At 42.1% G+C, this 13,635-nt stretch overlaps 1 protein-coding gene across 1 annotated transcript; it reads right to left on the bottom strand.

Annotated features, from left to right (window-relative positions):
* Positions 1 to 485: 485 nt before the first annotated feature.
* LOC147004271 (uncharacterized) lies at positions 486 to 7,605 on the bottom strand. The gene is made up of 7 exons (XM_085839526.1): positions 7,523 to 7,605; positions 6,699 to 6,747; positions 3,500 to 3,590; positions 2,723 to 3,031; positions 2,367 to 2,444; positions 1,085 to 1,390; positions 486 to 781 (listed from the first exon to the last, which is right to left on the bottom strand). Exons 1-7 carry the CDS (start codon positions 7,603 to 7,605, stop codon positions 486 to 488), a joined length of 1,212 nt encoding a protein of 403 aa, XP_085695652.1.
* Positions 7,606 to 13,635: the final 6,030 nt, after the last annotated feature.

Here is a 13,635-nt window from a genome sequence, read left to right on the forward strand (position 1 = left end):
GATCACAGGGCCCCCAATGGAGGAGCTAGAGAAAGTACCCAAGGAGCCAAAGAGATCTGCAATCCTATAGGTGGAACAGCAATATGAAATAACCAGTACCCCCCCCCCTTGGAGCTTTTGCCTCTAGCTGCATATGAATCAGAAAATGGCCTAGTGGACCATCATTGTAAAGAGAGGCCCATTACTCATGCAAACTTTATATACCTCAGTATGGGAGAACAAGAGGTCCAAGAAGAGGGAGTGGGTGGTTGGGTGAGTGAGTGGGGGAGCGTGTGGGGGACTTTTGGGATAGCATTGGAAATGTAAATGAAATAAATACCCCCCCCCCAATAAAAAATTGAAAAAAAATAAAGAAAAGAGTTATGTTAAAATAATTTATTTGATTTCACATTTCCTTTACATTAAGATAGAGAAATTGAGGATCCATACAGTGCTGGAAGATTCTTAGTGGTTTTTACAGGAAAAGGAAAAGTCCCAACATGTCTTCACTGAGGACTTGAGCTCTCATCACGAGGTGACCACGGCAGCTGAAAGTTGTTGCCTCCAGGGAGAGAGGCAGGAAGTCCATGTTGAACTGGCAATGGATAGGTGGCATTCCAGGCGTCCCATCTGGGAACCAGTGAGTCCTGACTGCACATCATCAGTGATAGGTTCCCAGGAAGCTGTCCCGAAGATGCAGACATGCCATAATCCCAAGGCTGGTATACTGGAGATGGCATCACCATTGGAGTTTGAGGGCTTGAGGGCAGCCTGGGATAACCAGACCGGTTATACAGAGCACCTGAGAGGAAAAGAAAGAGAGAGAGAGAAAGCATAAACATGGCACCCTCATTCTCTCTGAGTCACTCTAAGTAATTGCCTGGCCTCTGGGTCAGAGTCAACTATGAACAAGTCCAAATTCCATTGCCATGAGGTGACACGGGAAGTTAGACATTGGGGGCCAGAATTTGTGCTGTATGCAACAACACAGCCCTGTGGGAATGGGGCTTCACTCCATAGTCTGCTCAGCTCTGTCCTCATGAAGGACAGGCCATCTGATGCCACGACTTTCAGAACCCCAAGTGTCTATGTAGAAGAGACTCACCTGGAACACGGCCTCTCTGACATTGGGGGTCGACGATCCTGTCCAGATAATCTCTATAAGGAGAATACAAGGGTACATCCCTGGATCTCTCTCTACTGAGAGTGGAGTGCAGATCCTTCATGGTCCACATCAGGCCCAAACAGCTTTGGATGTCCTTGAACAGGCCTCGATGATAGAGACGCTGGCAAACAAGACTGCTCTTTTGCTTGATCTTCTGGCCTGGGTGGCCAATTTCCCATTCAACCACTTGCCACTCCTGCAGGAAGATCTTGATTTCAGGGTCGGTCCATGGGCTACAGGAAGGGCCTGCAGAGACAGAGGGGCAAGATGAGTATATTGGAGGTCACACACTCATACCTGTCACCTTTCCTCAGGGATTCTCCCTGCACATTGAACTGACAAAAATGGTTACTTTCTGTTATCAAGACCTTGGGAACACTTGCAGGAGAGCCCAGAATCCAGAGTCTACCAGGCTCTTAATACCAAGAGATACACTCACTGGGAATTCATCAGTGTCTTCAGCTTTGGAAAATGAATAGGAGTTCAGATTTAGGTTTTAGCCAAGGGCAGGTTTCAGGCAATATAATCCAACCTTGGAAGACCACACTGTCTCAACTTAAAAATGTCAGAGACACCGAGTGAAACCAAGGTCAGTTCATTGAAGTTTCTTTTATGTATTGGGGTTTCCTTCCATGGTGCTGGCCATCCTACAGCTCACTAACACTAAGCCCAACCTATCTAGGACATCCCACTGATGTGCTTGCCTCTGGCTCCCCCTCCCAAGTACTGGAATTAAAGGCATGGGATGCCAATGTCACACATTTCCTAAATATCTTCACTTCTTGGAAACTTAAGCTGAAAAGCAGACACCAACACAGAACTTTAATGGTTTGTTTCCTTCTTACTATGATATAATCAACTTGACGACAAAGAACAGCCATGACAAGACCACCTCCTGTCAACTCCTGACTATGAAGCCACCTTCGGTCATGCCTCCTTTCCAAAGGAAACCATAACCGGTATACAATCACAGATGGGTGATAAAGCCATCCAAGGAGAAATGGCAAATGCATTGTATATTTAACAGTGTCATAGTCATACCTAACGTGATAGAATATCCCCCACACAAGTCCAAATGCAAGGGAATATATCAAAGGATATATGGGAGTTCCAATCCTTCCAACAGGAAATCAGAATTTCATCACCCTTGTACACCATCAGTGATGAGTTCCCCTTAAGCTTTCCAATAGTGGGAGGGATGCGATAATGCCAACGTGCATACCTGGAGAGATGGCACCACCAATGCAGAGGGAAGGTGCATAGGAAGCTGGGGGATTCCCGTGCCCATCAAACCAAGGACCTGAGTGAGGGGAGAGGAAAGAGAAGGCGTTTAAAATGGCACCCTCACTCTCTTTCAGGCGCTAGAAGCGATTGTCTGGACTCTGGGTCAGAGTCAAGTATGAACAAGAAGAAATTCCATTGCCTTGGAGTGACAGAGGAAGTTTGACACACGGAGCAGGCCACTATGGGAAATAAAGGCCTATGGGAAAAGGACTTGCAGCAGTTGTGTGCTCTGCTCTATGCCCAGCTGATGCTTTTCTCTGGGACCTCAAAATCCCCTCTACACAAGAGACTCACCTGGCACATAGCCTCCCTGGGATCTGGGGTGGCCCAAGATCTCGTACAGGATCCAATCATAAGGCGAATACAAGCGGTAAGCCCGGGGCCTCTCGTTACAAAGACGTGTGTGCAGGTCCTTCATCTTCACCATTACATCAAGGCAGCTATTCTTGCTCTTCCTCAGACCCCGATTAGAGAGGCGTCTGCTAAGGAACTTGGCCTTCTCATGCATCTTATTGCCTGGGTCTCCGAGTTCATATTCAACCATTGCCCACTCTTCCAGCAAGATCCAGATTTCATCCTCAATCCACGGGCTATCCCACGGACCTGCGAGGCAAAGAGGGATGCGATGAGGATATCAAAGGTAACACACATGACCATGTCAACTTTGCTTAGGGACTTTCCCTGCACACTGATTGGCCAACAATGGCTTCCCTCATTTATCAAGTGGTTAGGAACACAGTCTTACCAGCCCTGTTACAGCACCTACCCTGCTCTTCACAGTAAGAAGTACACTCATTGGGAAAGCATAGGTGTCTGCAGATTTAGGGATGGTTTGGTCCCAGAATACAATGGGATCCACAGCATTAGTGCTACCAGGGAATGTTGGATCTGTAGAGACTCATAACCACATCCACGACAGGGAGACACTCAGAGCCTTCTGGGACAAGGGCATACATCAGGGACCACTGAATGCTGGCCTATCCTTGCTACAGATGTCCAAGTCCGGGCTCTTTCATCTACTCGAAGTCACAGAGGAAGAGAATAGGAGAGCAGGGATTTCACTCTGAATACCTGAGGAACTTTGGCCTTCCTGCCTCAGCCTCCTCCTTCTCCTATTGGCTTCTTTGTCATTTCTCACACTTTGGACTCGGTTATCTTCTCTCTGTGCAGAAAGGAAACAATTACATATTAAAGCAGGTTGCAAGCTACAGGAATCCCTGTTCCCCAGCTGTGAATGGACTCAGGTAGCAGCCTCCAGTTGCATAAGCTAAAACAATGCACCCTTACTTCCTCATTCACAGATGCTGGTCCATTCTCTTCTAATGGGAAAGTTGGCCTGTGAGGTTAATCCAAAGAGGAGCGACAGTGAACAGGGCAGGAGCCCTTGATCAAGTGGAGGAAAGAAACGGAAGCACCTCTCCTTTGAGAAGACCACAGCCACTCACTCTCTTCAGTTCACATTCTTACCATTTTCTGCAGGGGAAAAAATTCCCTTTCAAAATCTAATCAACTCCAGCTGTGCTACAGACACAGTAAGCTATCAAGAGAAACTGTGTGAAACTACACTTTTCCATCCTAAGTCACACAACATGGGTGTCTGACAGGTGGCCATACTGGCATTCACTGCTAAGAGGAATGGAGATTCTCAGAAATTGAACATCATTCTTGGCTACATAGTTGGTTGTGGGCTAAAACCTAGAAACCCAAGGACAAAATAAATGTAGTTGGTGTACCTCTTCAATTTACAGACATGGGTTCAAATTCAAGGTAGCTAACCATATTTTGTATGTGCCGAGGCACAAATATGCCAGTTACCCTACAGAAAATAGGAGTGAATTTAATTGCCCCCAAATCACCTGCATTTTGTCTCTTGAGCTTCCTTTCCCGAACACAGTGAGGAAACTAGGGTCCAATGTGTCCCGGTGTTCACAAGAGTCTGCGGTGCAAGGAGCTCTGCTTACTTCCCTGGAAGACTACAAGTCGGAGACTCCTGTGCAAATGTGGTTCTTTATAAAGCTCTACGGTTTAATTGAATCTGACCCACCCAACCTGTATGTTTAGGGTGGCTCAATTGTTGACCTGGTGCCTTTAATCCTATATCCCATGCTAAGGAAAGAAACAGGCTCATGAGCAGGATCTCCTAGGCTACATAAGCAAGACCCCACAGTCTCCACTGAAAATGACCAAAGAAACTAGGCCAATTAATTTAAGTTCATTTGCTGAGACAGAGTTTATTCACCTAGTTCTGGGCATTCTTCAACTCACTAAAGTTAAGACCAAAATCTGGTGTCTGATACACCGATCGATCCACTGCCTATAGCTCTCTCTCTCACATGCTGGGATCTAAAGTAAGGCCCAGACATTAACACATTTACTAAATACCTTCTTAGGTGTCCTGGCTTTCTCCTCTGGATGAAGGCATAGGATTCTCAGGTGCTGCACCCCCATGTCTGCCTAGATGCTGCCATGATTCCTCTCTTCATGATATGGGGCTGAACTTCAGAACCCCAATGCCATTCCCAGTTAAATGTTTTCATTCCTAAGAGTTGTTGGACATGGAGTCTCTTCAGAGCAATGGGAACTCAAAATCAGGCAGAAGTTGGTACCAGCACTGAGATACTGATGTCATAGACCTGTACACGTTTTGATTTAAAGGAAAGTGGATTTGGGGACTTTAGATCAGAAAAGCCATGGAATGTCTTAAGTGGAGCTGGGTGGGTTATTCCAGCAGGGACATGGATGTCACTGATGCTGACGGTGAACTGAACTGTGGGTGTAGGCCTCAAGAGGTTTGTTTTAGAGGAGAAGAATGTTAGTATGTGGCCTAGAGACTGGTTTTTCTGATATTTGGTTGGAAAATATGGCTGCTTTTTGCCCTTGTCTGAAGAATCTGTTTGAGGCTAAGGTGAAAAGACTGAGAACATTTGAAATTGCAAAGGGTGTCTATAAAATGTCTTTAAAAGAATAGACTTTGTTCTTTGATTTACAGTGATCAGGAGCTTAAGGATAAACATAACAATCATAAGACTAAAACAACAACAAAAAAATCTATGGTTCAAAGGCAAGCAGATCTTTGAGTTCATGATGATCTTGGCTCATTCCAAGCCCTAGGTGAAAAAAAGGTTAAGTACAGGCGTGGTGGTGCACACCTTTAATCCCAAGACTCAGGAGACAGAGGCCTGTGTATCTCTGAATTTAAGGTCGTCTACAGATTAAGTTCCAGGAGAGCCAAGCATAGGCAATGAATGAAATCACTGAACACAGAAAGTTGGTAAAGATGGAATAGAACATGGGGTGCCATGTTCCAGTACACCAAGCAGTAGAACCCTGCAGCTTTGGCCCAGTACAAATTAGGCATCAAGTATGTTGCAACCTATTATTAAAATGGGTTCAACCTCGACTCTAACCTGCCATCCCACAAATGAACTTGAAGAGAAATGTCATTAGAGTATGGGGGAAGTGGACTTGTTCATCAATACGTTTTAGGAGGCGAGCTCAATCTTTGGCAGCAGTTCAGTCCCATAGCAAACCGCAAATAGGATACAGTTGTTGCAGACCAGTCCTCCAGGCAGGCAGATATCACATTCAAACCAGCAGCTTCAGTCCCTTCTCTACTCAGACACACAAGGCACAAACCAGAAGCTACAATCTGATCAGGAAGAAACTGACAGATATGACAACTGGCCTGAGGAGAGCCCACAAAGCAGAAATCTGATGCAGGAATCTAGGTAGGATTTCTTGGATGAGGGTTTCTCAATCGGGGCTAGCTTTTCCACCTGTAATCACTCAATGTCCCTAGGTAGGGCAAACCAATACTTGTGTATACTTAGGGAAGAATAGTGACTCAGAGAAAACCAAACCGCTGCTCAGTGCTCATTCCCCGTAATGTTTGTAGAGACATTTTATACGCCAACATCACAGGTCCTTTCACTTGTTTGCTACATCAAACATCCTTTCACCTGTGTCTGCTTCAGCAAAACATCCTTTACCCGTGTCTTCCTCAGGGAGAAATCCTTTCACCTCTGTGCCTCAAGAAAACATCCTTTCAAATAATTAACTTTGCAAAGAAACTAGGAGTTTCCTTCAATGTGACTCTAGCTTTCCAATCAGGAATAGAGGAGGTTAGTGGGACAATTGATGCTGGTTAAATAGAGCATAGAAATTAGAGTTTATTATAATAAAGAGACCACCATCACTGAGGTGAAATCTTCTGAGAAGTGTTATCTGAGAGCACTAAGAAGCTGTGTTCCAGAGATTGCCAAGAATGTACCTCATGCTGTATCTGTATGTGGTAATCGGTGAGATTCACCCAGGTGGTACTGATTTTTAAGATATGAAGGGGTTGTGGAGAGCAGCTGAGCCTTGGCTCTCAGAGATACCAGGGAAGGCCCTTTGTTGTTGTTGTTGTTGCTGCTGTTTTCTTAATGTTTTGTAGTTTGTTTATTTTTAATGGTTTTTTTTTCCCTTTCCTTTCATATAAAAGTCATCAATATATTTTCACCCCAAAGGCTGGCCCACTCCAAATCTCTACTTGATCTCTGAGTAAGTGGACTCCCTGGGTATTACCTCTACCTGATCCATAAAGTCTATGCAGGTTTAAGATCATCCTCTCCCACTGAGTCTAGACAAGGCAGCCCTATGCTACTTATGTGCCTAAGGCCTCAGATCATTGCATGTATGCTCGTTGTTTGGTAGGTCAGACTCTAGGTGTTCCCAGGGATCCAGGTTATATGTGACTGTGGGGTTGCCCTTGCCTTCAGCACCTCGGTAAGCCTGTGTGTGAAGATGCAGCCCTAGTTGCAGTTGATAAATTAGGACTGAAGGAGTCAGGCAAAGAATTAGTGACTAGGTACATTGAAGGGAGCCTTTGAGAGGCTATTGGTGAAGCCTACATGTAGTAGAAGTCCCCAGCCCTTTGGAGTTGCCAATACCATGGGATGACCAACAAGAATAGCAGTAACAAAGTGTCATCCACCAAAGCCTAGAGTACTATAGAGGGCAGAGATGAAGAAGTGACCCAAGTCCTATGGAGGAGCCTAGATGATCATGTGTGGATCCCAGACATTAGAACAAGAACCTGCAACTTAAGGTTACCTTTTAGACTTGAGGATATTAGAGAGACCAGAGGCATAGATAAGCAGCACAGCAAAGCTCTTAACAAAGCTGGTAACAGACATGGAGATACAGAGTTTGGAGTTTGCACAGATGAATTTTTATCTTGCAATGGTTCAGCATTTCTGCACTGTAACTTTTTCAAGTAGGAATATATATCCTGTGATGTTGGAGGTATATGATCGGCTTTGTGATTTTGATTTTATACAGCACTACACTTAAGTCATTGACTGAACATTAAACCACATGATCACATTATGGCCTTTCGAATTTTTTTTTTTTGAGAGTGTTGTATAGTATGGGGACTTTGTCATTAGACTGCATATTTTAGCATTATGCTATAGCTAGGTATAGCCCATAGACTCTTGTGTTTGAACAAGGGGCCAGGGAGAGGAATGTGGTGGTTTGAGTATGCTTGGCTCACAGACTGGCTTTAGGTGACCCCTTTAGGAGCTTCATCAACTCAAAACACATCTCCCCCCAAACCCAGAAAACCCCTGCTCTAACCTCAGTTAGTGCATGCACTTCCTAGGGAGGATGATACCATGCAGGCAATGTAGAACTTTCTTCTTTTCTGGCCTTCTTGTAGACCTATAACATATATATATATATATATATATATATATATATATATGTCTCAGAAGAGAGCCCTAGGTTATGATTCATTTAAAAATTAAACAATTTATGGACCTTAATTAGACGTAGAGTGATGTAATTGTACAACGTGGAATGTCAAGTGCAATATAAATGGATACTAGACACATAGATACAAAGATACATAGATACATAGATACACAGATACACAGATACATACATACATTGACACATAGATACCTAGATACCTAGATACATAGATACATACATATGGGGAGATATAGAGACAGATAAAGATCAAGATAGATAGATGTTGACATATATATATATATATATATATATATATATATATATATATATATGTGTGTGTGTGTGTGTTTGTATGTACATGTGAAACACCAGGCCATTATTAGACCTAACAGAACCATCTTTTCTACCTCTATATGAGATAGAAAATGAGTTTGGTGGCAATGTCCCTTGACAGACATTCATTTTAATATCTGAAACCTAAATATTTAGATAAGTTTTCATATTCTCTAAATTGACATTGCATCTACCACCCACGTACAACTCAATTTTGAACCCATTATCGCTTTATTCTCAAAAAATCGAGTCTGTGGATCACTGACCAGAACTCCTCCATCAAGAGCGGCAGATAATGAAAGAGCTGCTCAGCTGTTGTCTGTGAAGTAGAGAGAGTTGCAGACTCAGGGTCAGGAATCTTATGAAAATGGAGGGTAGACAACAGGGATCAGGTACCCACAAAATGAACCTCACCATGAAGTACCACATCCCCTACCCCTATACTTATGTCCCCTACTAAAGTGACAAGAATGAAACATGAAAAGAGTTATGTAGGCCTCAGCATCGGCGGGAGCCATCTTGCTTCCGGGACTCCACAGCAAGTAGTCTGCACAGGTGAGAGTGTGCACTAGAGAAGCTAACAGCTTCTGTGACAGCACAAAGCAACACAGCTTCTGGGAAAGGTCCAGTTTTTGGCCTTCATCTTCGGCCAGGATGGAAGTCCTAAGGCCAGATATCTGTGCACCTTTCTTATAAGAGGAGATCTTGTCTGCTGAGAGTGCTCTGACCATTGAAACTCAGAGGAGAGAGCTAGTCTCTCAGGTCTGCTGATTTAGGCTAACAGAATCACCAGAGGAACAATCTCTAACCAGAGACAACTATAACAACTAACTGCAGAGATTACCAGATTGTGAAAGGTAAACGTAGGAATCTTACTAAGAGAAACCAAGACTACTCTCCATCATCAGAACCCAGCACTCCCACATCGTCCAGTCCAGGGCACCCCATCACACCCAAAATGCTAGACCCAGATTTAAAAGCATATCTCATGATGATGGTAGAGGACATCAAGAAGGACTTTAATAACTCACTTAAAGAAATACAGAAGAACACTGCTAAACAGGTAGAAGACCTTAAAGAGGAAGCACAAAAATCCCTTAAAGAATTGCAGGAAAACACAACCAAAGAGGTGATGGAATTGAATAAAACCATGAAAGACCTAAAAAGGGAAGTAGACACAATAAAGAAAAGTCAAAGTGAGGCAACGCTGGAGCTGGAGATAGAAACCCTGGGAAAGAAATCTGGAACCATAGATTCGAGCATCAGCAACAGAATACAAGAGATGGAAGACAGAATCTCAGGTGCAGAAGATTCCATAGAGAACATCGGCACAACAATCAAAGAAAGTGGAAAATGCAAAACGATCCTAACTCAAAACATCCAGGAAATCCAGGACACAATGAGAAGACCAAACCTATGGATAATAGGAGTAGATGAGAATGAAGATTTTCAACTCAAAAGACAAGCAAATATCTTCAACAAAATTATAGAAGAAAACTTCCCAAATCTAAAGAAAGAGATGCCCATGAACATACAAGAAGTCTACAGAACTCCAAATAGACTGGACTAGAAAAGAAATTCCTCCAGACACATAATAATCAGAACCAAAAAGGCACTAAATAAAGATAGAATATTAAAAGCAGTAAGGGAAAAAGGTCAAGTAACATATAAAGGCAAGCCTATCAGAATTACACCAGATATTTCACCAGAGACTATGAAAGTCAGAAGAGCCTGGACAGATGTTATACAGACACTAAGAGTACACAAATGCCAGCCCAGCCTACTATACCCAGCCAAACTCTCAATTACCATATATGGAGAAACCAAAGTATTCCACGACAAAACCAAATTCACACATTATCTTTCCCCGAATCCAGCCCTTCAAAGGATAATAACAGAAAAAAAAAAAAACAAACAATACAAAGATGGAAACCATGTCCTAGAAAAAGCAAGAAGGTAATCCCTCAACAAACCTAAAAGATGACAGCCACAAGAACAGAATGCCAACTTTAACAACAAAAATAATTGGAAGCAACAATTTCTTTCCCTTAATATCTCTTAAGACTCAACTCCCCAATAAAAAGACATAGACTAACAGACTGGCTACACAAACAAGACCCAACATTTTGCTGCTTTTGTGGAAACTCATTTCAGAGAAAAGGATAGACACTACCTCAGAATGAAAGGCTGGAAAACAATTTTTCCAAGCAAATGGTCTGAAGAAAAAAGCTGGAGTAGCCATTCTAATATCTAGTAAAATCGACTTCCAACCAAGAGTCATCAAAAACAAAACAAAACAAGGAGGGCCTCTTCATACTCATCAAATGTAAAATCCTCCAAGAGGAACTCTCAATTCTGAATATCCATGCTCCAAATACAAGGGCAGCCACATTCATTAAAGAAACTTTAGTAAAGCTCAAAGCACACATTGCACCTCACACAATAAGGGTGGGAGACTTCAACACACCACTTTCACCAATGGACAGATCATGGAAACAGAAAGTAAACAGGGTCACAGTGAAACTAACAGAAGTTATGAAACAAATGGATCTAAAAGATATCTACAGAACATTTTATCCTAAAACAAAAGGATATACATTCTTCTCAGCACCTCATGGTCCCTTCTCCAAAATTGACCACATAATTGGTCACAAAACAAGCCTTAGCATATACAAAAATATTGAAATTGTCCCATGCATCCTATCAGATCACCATGGACTAAGGCTGATCTTCAATAACAAAATAAATAATAGAAAGCCAACATTCCCTTGGAAAATGAACAACACTCTTCTCAATGATACCTTGGTCAAGGAAGGAATAAAGAAAGAAATTAAGGACTTTTTGGAGTTTAATGAAAATGAAGCCACAACATTCCCAAACTTATGGGACACAATGAAAGCATATCTAAGAGGGAAACTCATAGCTCTGAATGCCTCCAAAAAGAAACTAGAGAGAGCACACACTAGCAGCTTGACAACACGCCTAAAATCTCTAGAACAAAAGGAAGCAAATTCACCTAAGAGGAGTAGATGGCAGGAAATAATCAAACTCAGGGGCGAAATGAACCAAGTGGAAACAAGAAGAACTATTCAAAGAATCAACCAAACGAGGAACTGGTTCTTTGAGAAAATCAACAAGATAGATAAACCCTTAGCCAGACTCACTAGAGGGCACAGAGAAAGAATCCAAATGAACAAAATCAGAAATGAAAAGGGAGACATAACAACAGATCCTGAAGAAATCCAACACACCATCAGATCCTTCTAGAGAAGGCTATACTCAAGAAAACTGGAGAACCTGGGTGAAATGGACAAGATTCTAGACAGATACCAGGTACCAAAGTTAAATCAAGATCAGGTTAATGATCTAAACAGTCCTATATCCCCTAATGAAATAGAAGCAGTCATTAATAGTCTCCCAAACAAAAAAAGTCCAAGACCAGATGGGTTTAGTGCAGAGTTCTATCAGACCTTCAAAGAAGATCTAATCCCAGTTCTTCACAAACTATTCCTCAAAAGAGAAGCAGAAGGTACTCTACCAAACTCATTCTATGAAGCCACAATTATTCTGATACCTCAAGCACAAAAAGACCCAACAAAGATAGAGAACTTCAGACCAATTTCCCTTATGAATATCTATGCAAAAATCCTCAATAAAGTCCTCGCTAACCGAATCCAAGAACATAACAAAAACAATCATCCAACCTGACCAAGTAGGTTTCATCCCAGGGATGCAGGGATGGTTCAATATACGGAAATCCAGCAATGTAATCCAGTATATAAACAAACTCAAAGACAAAAAAAAAAAAAAAAAAAAAAACCATGATCATCTCGTTAGATGAGGAGAAAGCATGCCACAAAATCCAACAGGCATTCATGAGAAAAGTCTTGGAAAGATCAGGAATTCAAGGCCTATACCTAAACAGGATAAAAGCAATCTACAGCAAACCAGTAGCCAACATCAAAGTAAACAGTGAGAAGCTGGAAGCAATCCCACTAAAATCAGGGACTAGACAAGGCTGTCCACTCTCTCCCTACCTATTCAACATTGTATTTAAAGTCCTAGCCAGAGCAATTAGACAACAAAAGGAGATCAAGGGGATACAAATTGGAAAGGAAGAAGTCAAAATATCACTTTCTGCAGATGATATGATAGTATATATAAGTGACCCTAAAAATTCCACCAGAGAACTCCTAAGCCTGATAAACAGCTTCAATGAAGTAGCTGGATATAAAATTAACTCAAACAAGTCAATGGCCTTTCTGTACACAAAGGATAAACAGGCTGAGAAAGAAATTAGGGAAACAACACACTTCTCAATAGTCACAAATACTATAAAATACCTTGGCATGACTCAAGGAAGTGAAAGATCTGTATGATAAGAATTTCAAGTCTCTGAAGAAAGAAATTAAAGAAGATCTCAGAGGATGGAAAGATCTCCCATGCTCATGGATTGGCAGGATCAATTTAGTAAAAATGGCTATCTTGCCAAAAGCAATCTACAGATTCAATGCAATCCCCATCAAAATTCCAACTCAAATCTTCGACCAATTAGAAAGGGCAATCGGCAGATTCACCTGGAACAACAAAAAAAAAAAAAAAAAAAAAAAACTAGGATAGCAAAAACTCTTCTCAAGGATAAAAGCACCTCTGTTGGAATCAACATGCCTGACCTAAAGCTGTACTACAGAGCAATTGAGATAAAACCTGCAAGGTACTGGTATAGCGACAGACAAGTACACCAATGGAATAGAATTGAAGACCCACAGATGAACCAAAACAGCTATGGTCACTTGTTCTATGACAAGGGAGCAAAAACCATTCAGTGGAAAAAGGCAGCATTTTCAACAAATGGTACTGGCACAATTGGCGGTTATCATGTAGAAGAATGCGAACTGATCCATTCCTATCTCCTTGGACTAAAGTCAACTCTAAGTGGAATCAGGGACTCGACATAAAACCAGAGACACTGAAACTTATAGAAGAGAAAGTAGGGAAAAGCCTCGAAGATATGGGTACAGGGGAAGAATTCCTGAATAGAACTGCAATGCCTCCTGCTGTAAGATCAAGAATCGATAAATGGGACCTCATAAAGTTGCAAAGTTTCTGCAAGGCAAAAGACACTGTCAATACGACAA

This window comes from Mus caroli, unplaced genomic scaffold (assembly GCF_978045245.1).
Source record: "Mus caroli unplaced genomic scaffold, Mus_caroli_1 scaffold_6, whole genome shotgun sequence".
Lineage (NCBI taxonomy): Eukaryota > Metazoa > Chordata > Mammalia > Rodentia > Muridae > Mus > Mus caroli.

What these genes read in the sequence shown, in the direction of transcription:
- LOC147004271 (XM_085839526.1), bottom strand. Translation starts at nt 7,605, where the DNA reads ATGTCTGTTACCAGCTTTGTTAAGAGCTTTGCTGTGCTGCTTATCTAT. An exon ending in ACATACAGATACAGCATGAG is followed by an intron (nt 3,591 to 6,698) that starts GTACATTCTTGG and finishes CTTTCTGCACAG; the next exon opens with AGAGAAGATAACCGAGTCCA. An exon ending in GGAAGGCCAAAGTTCCTCAG is followed by an intron (nt 3,032 to 3,499) that starts GTATTCAGAGTG and finishes TTTGCCTCGCAG; the next exon opens with GTCCGTGGGATAGCCCGTGG.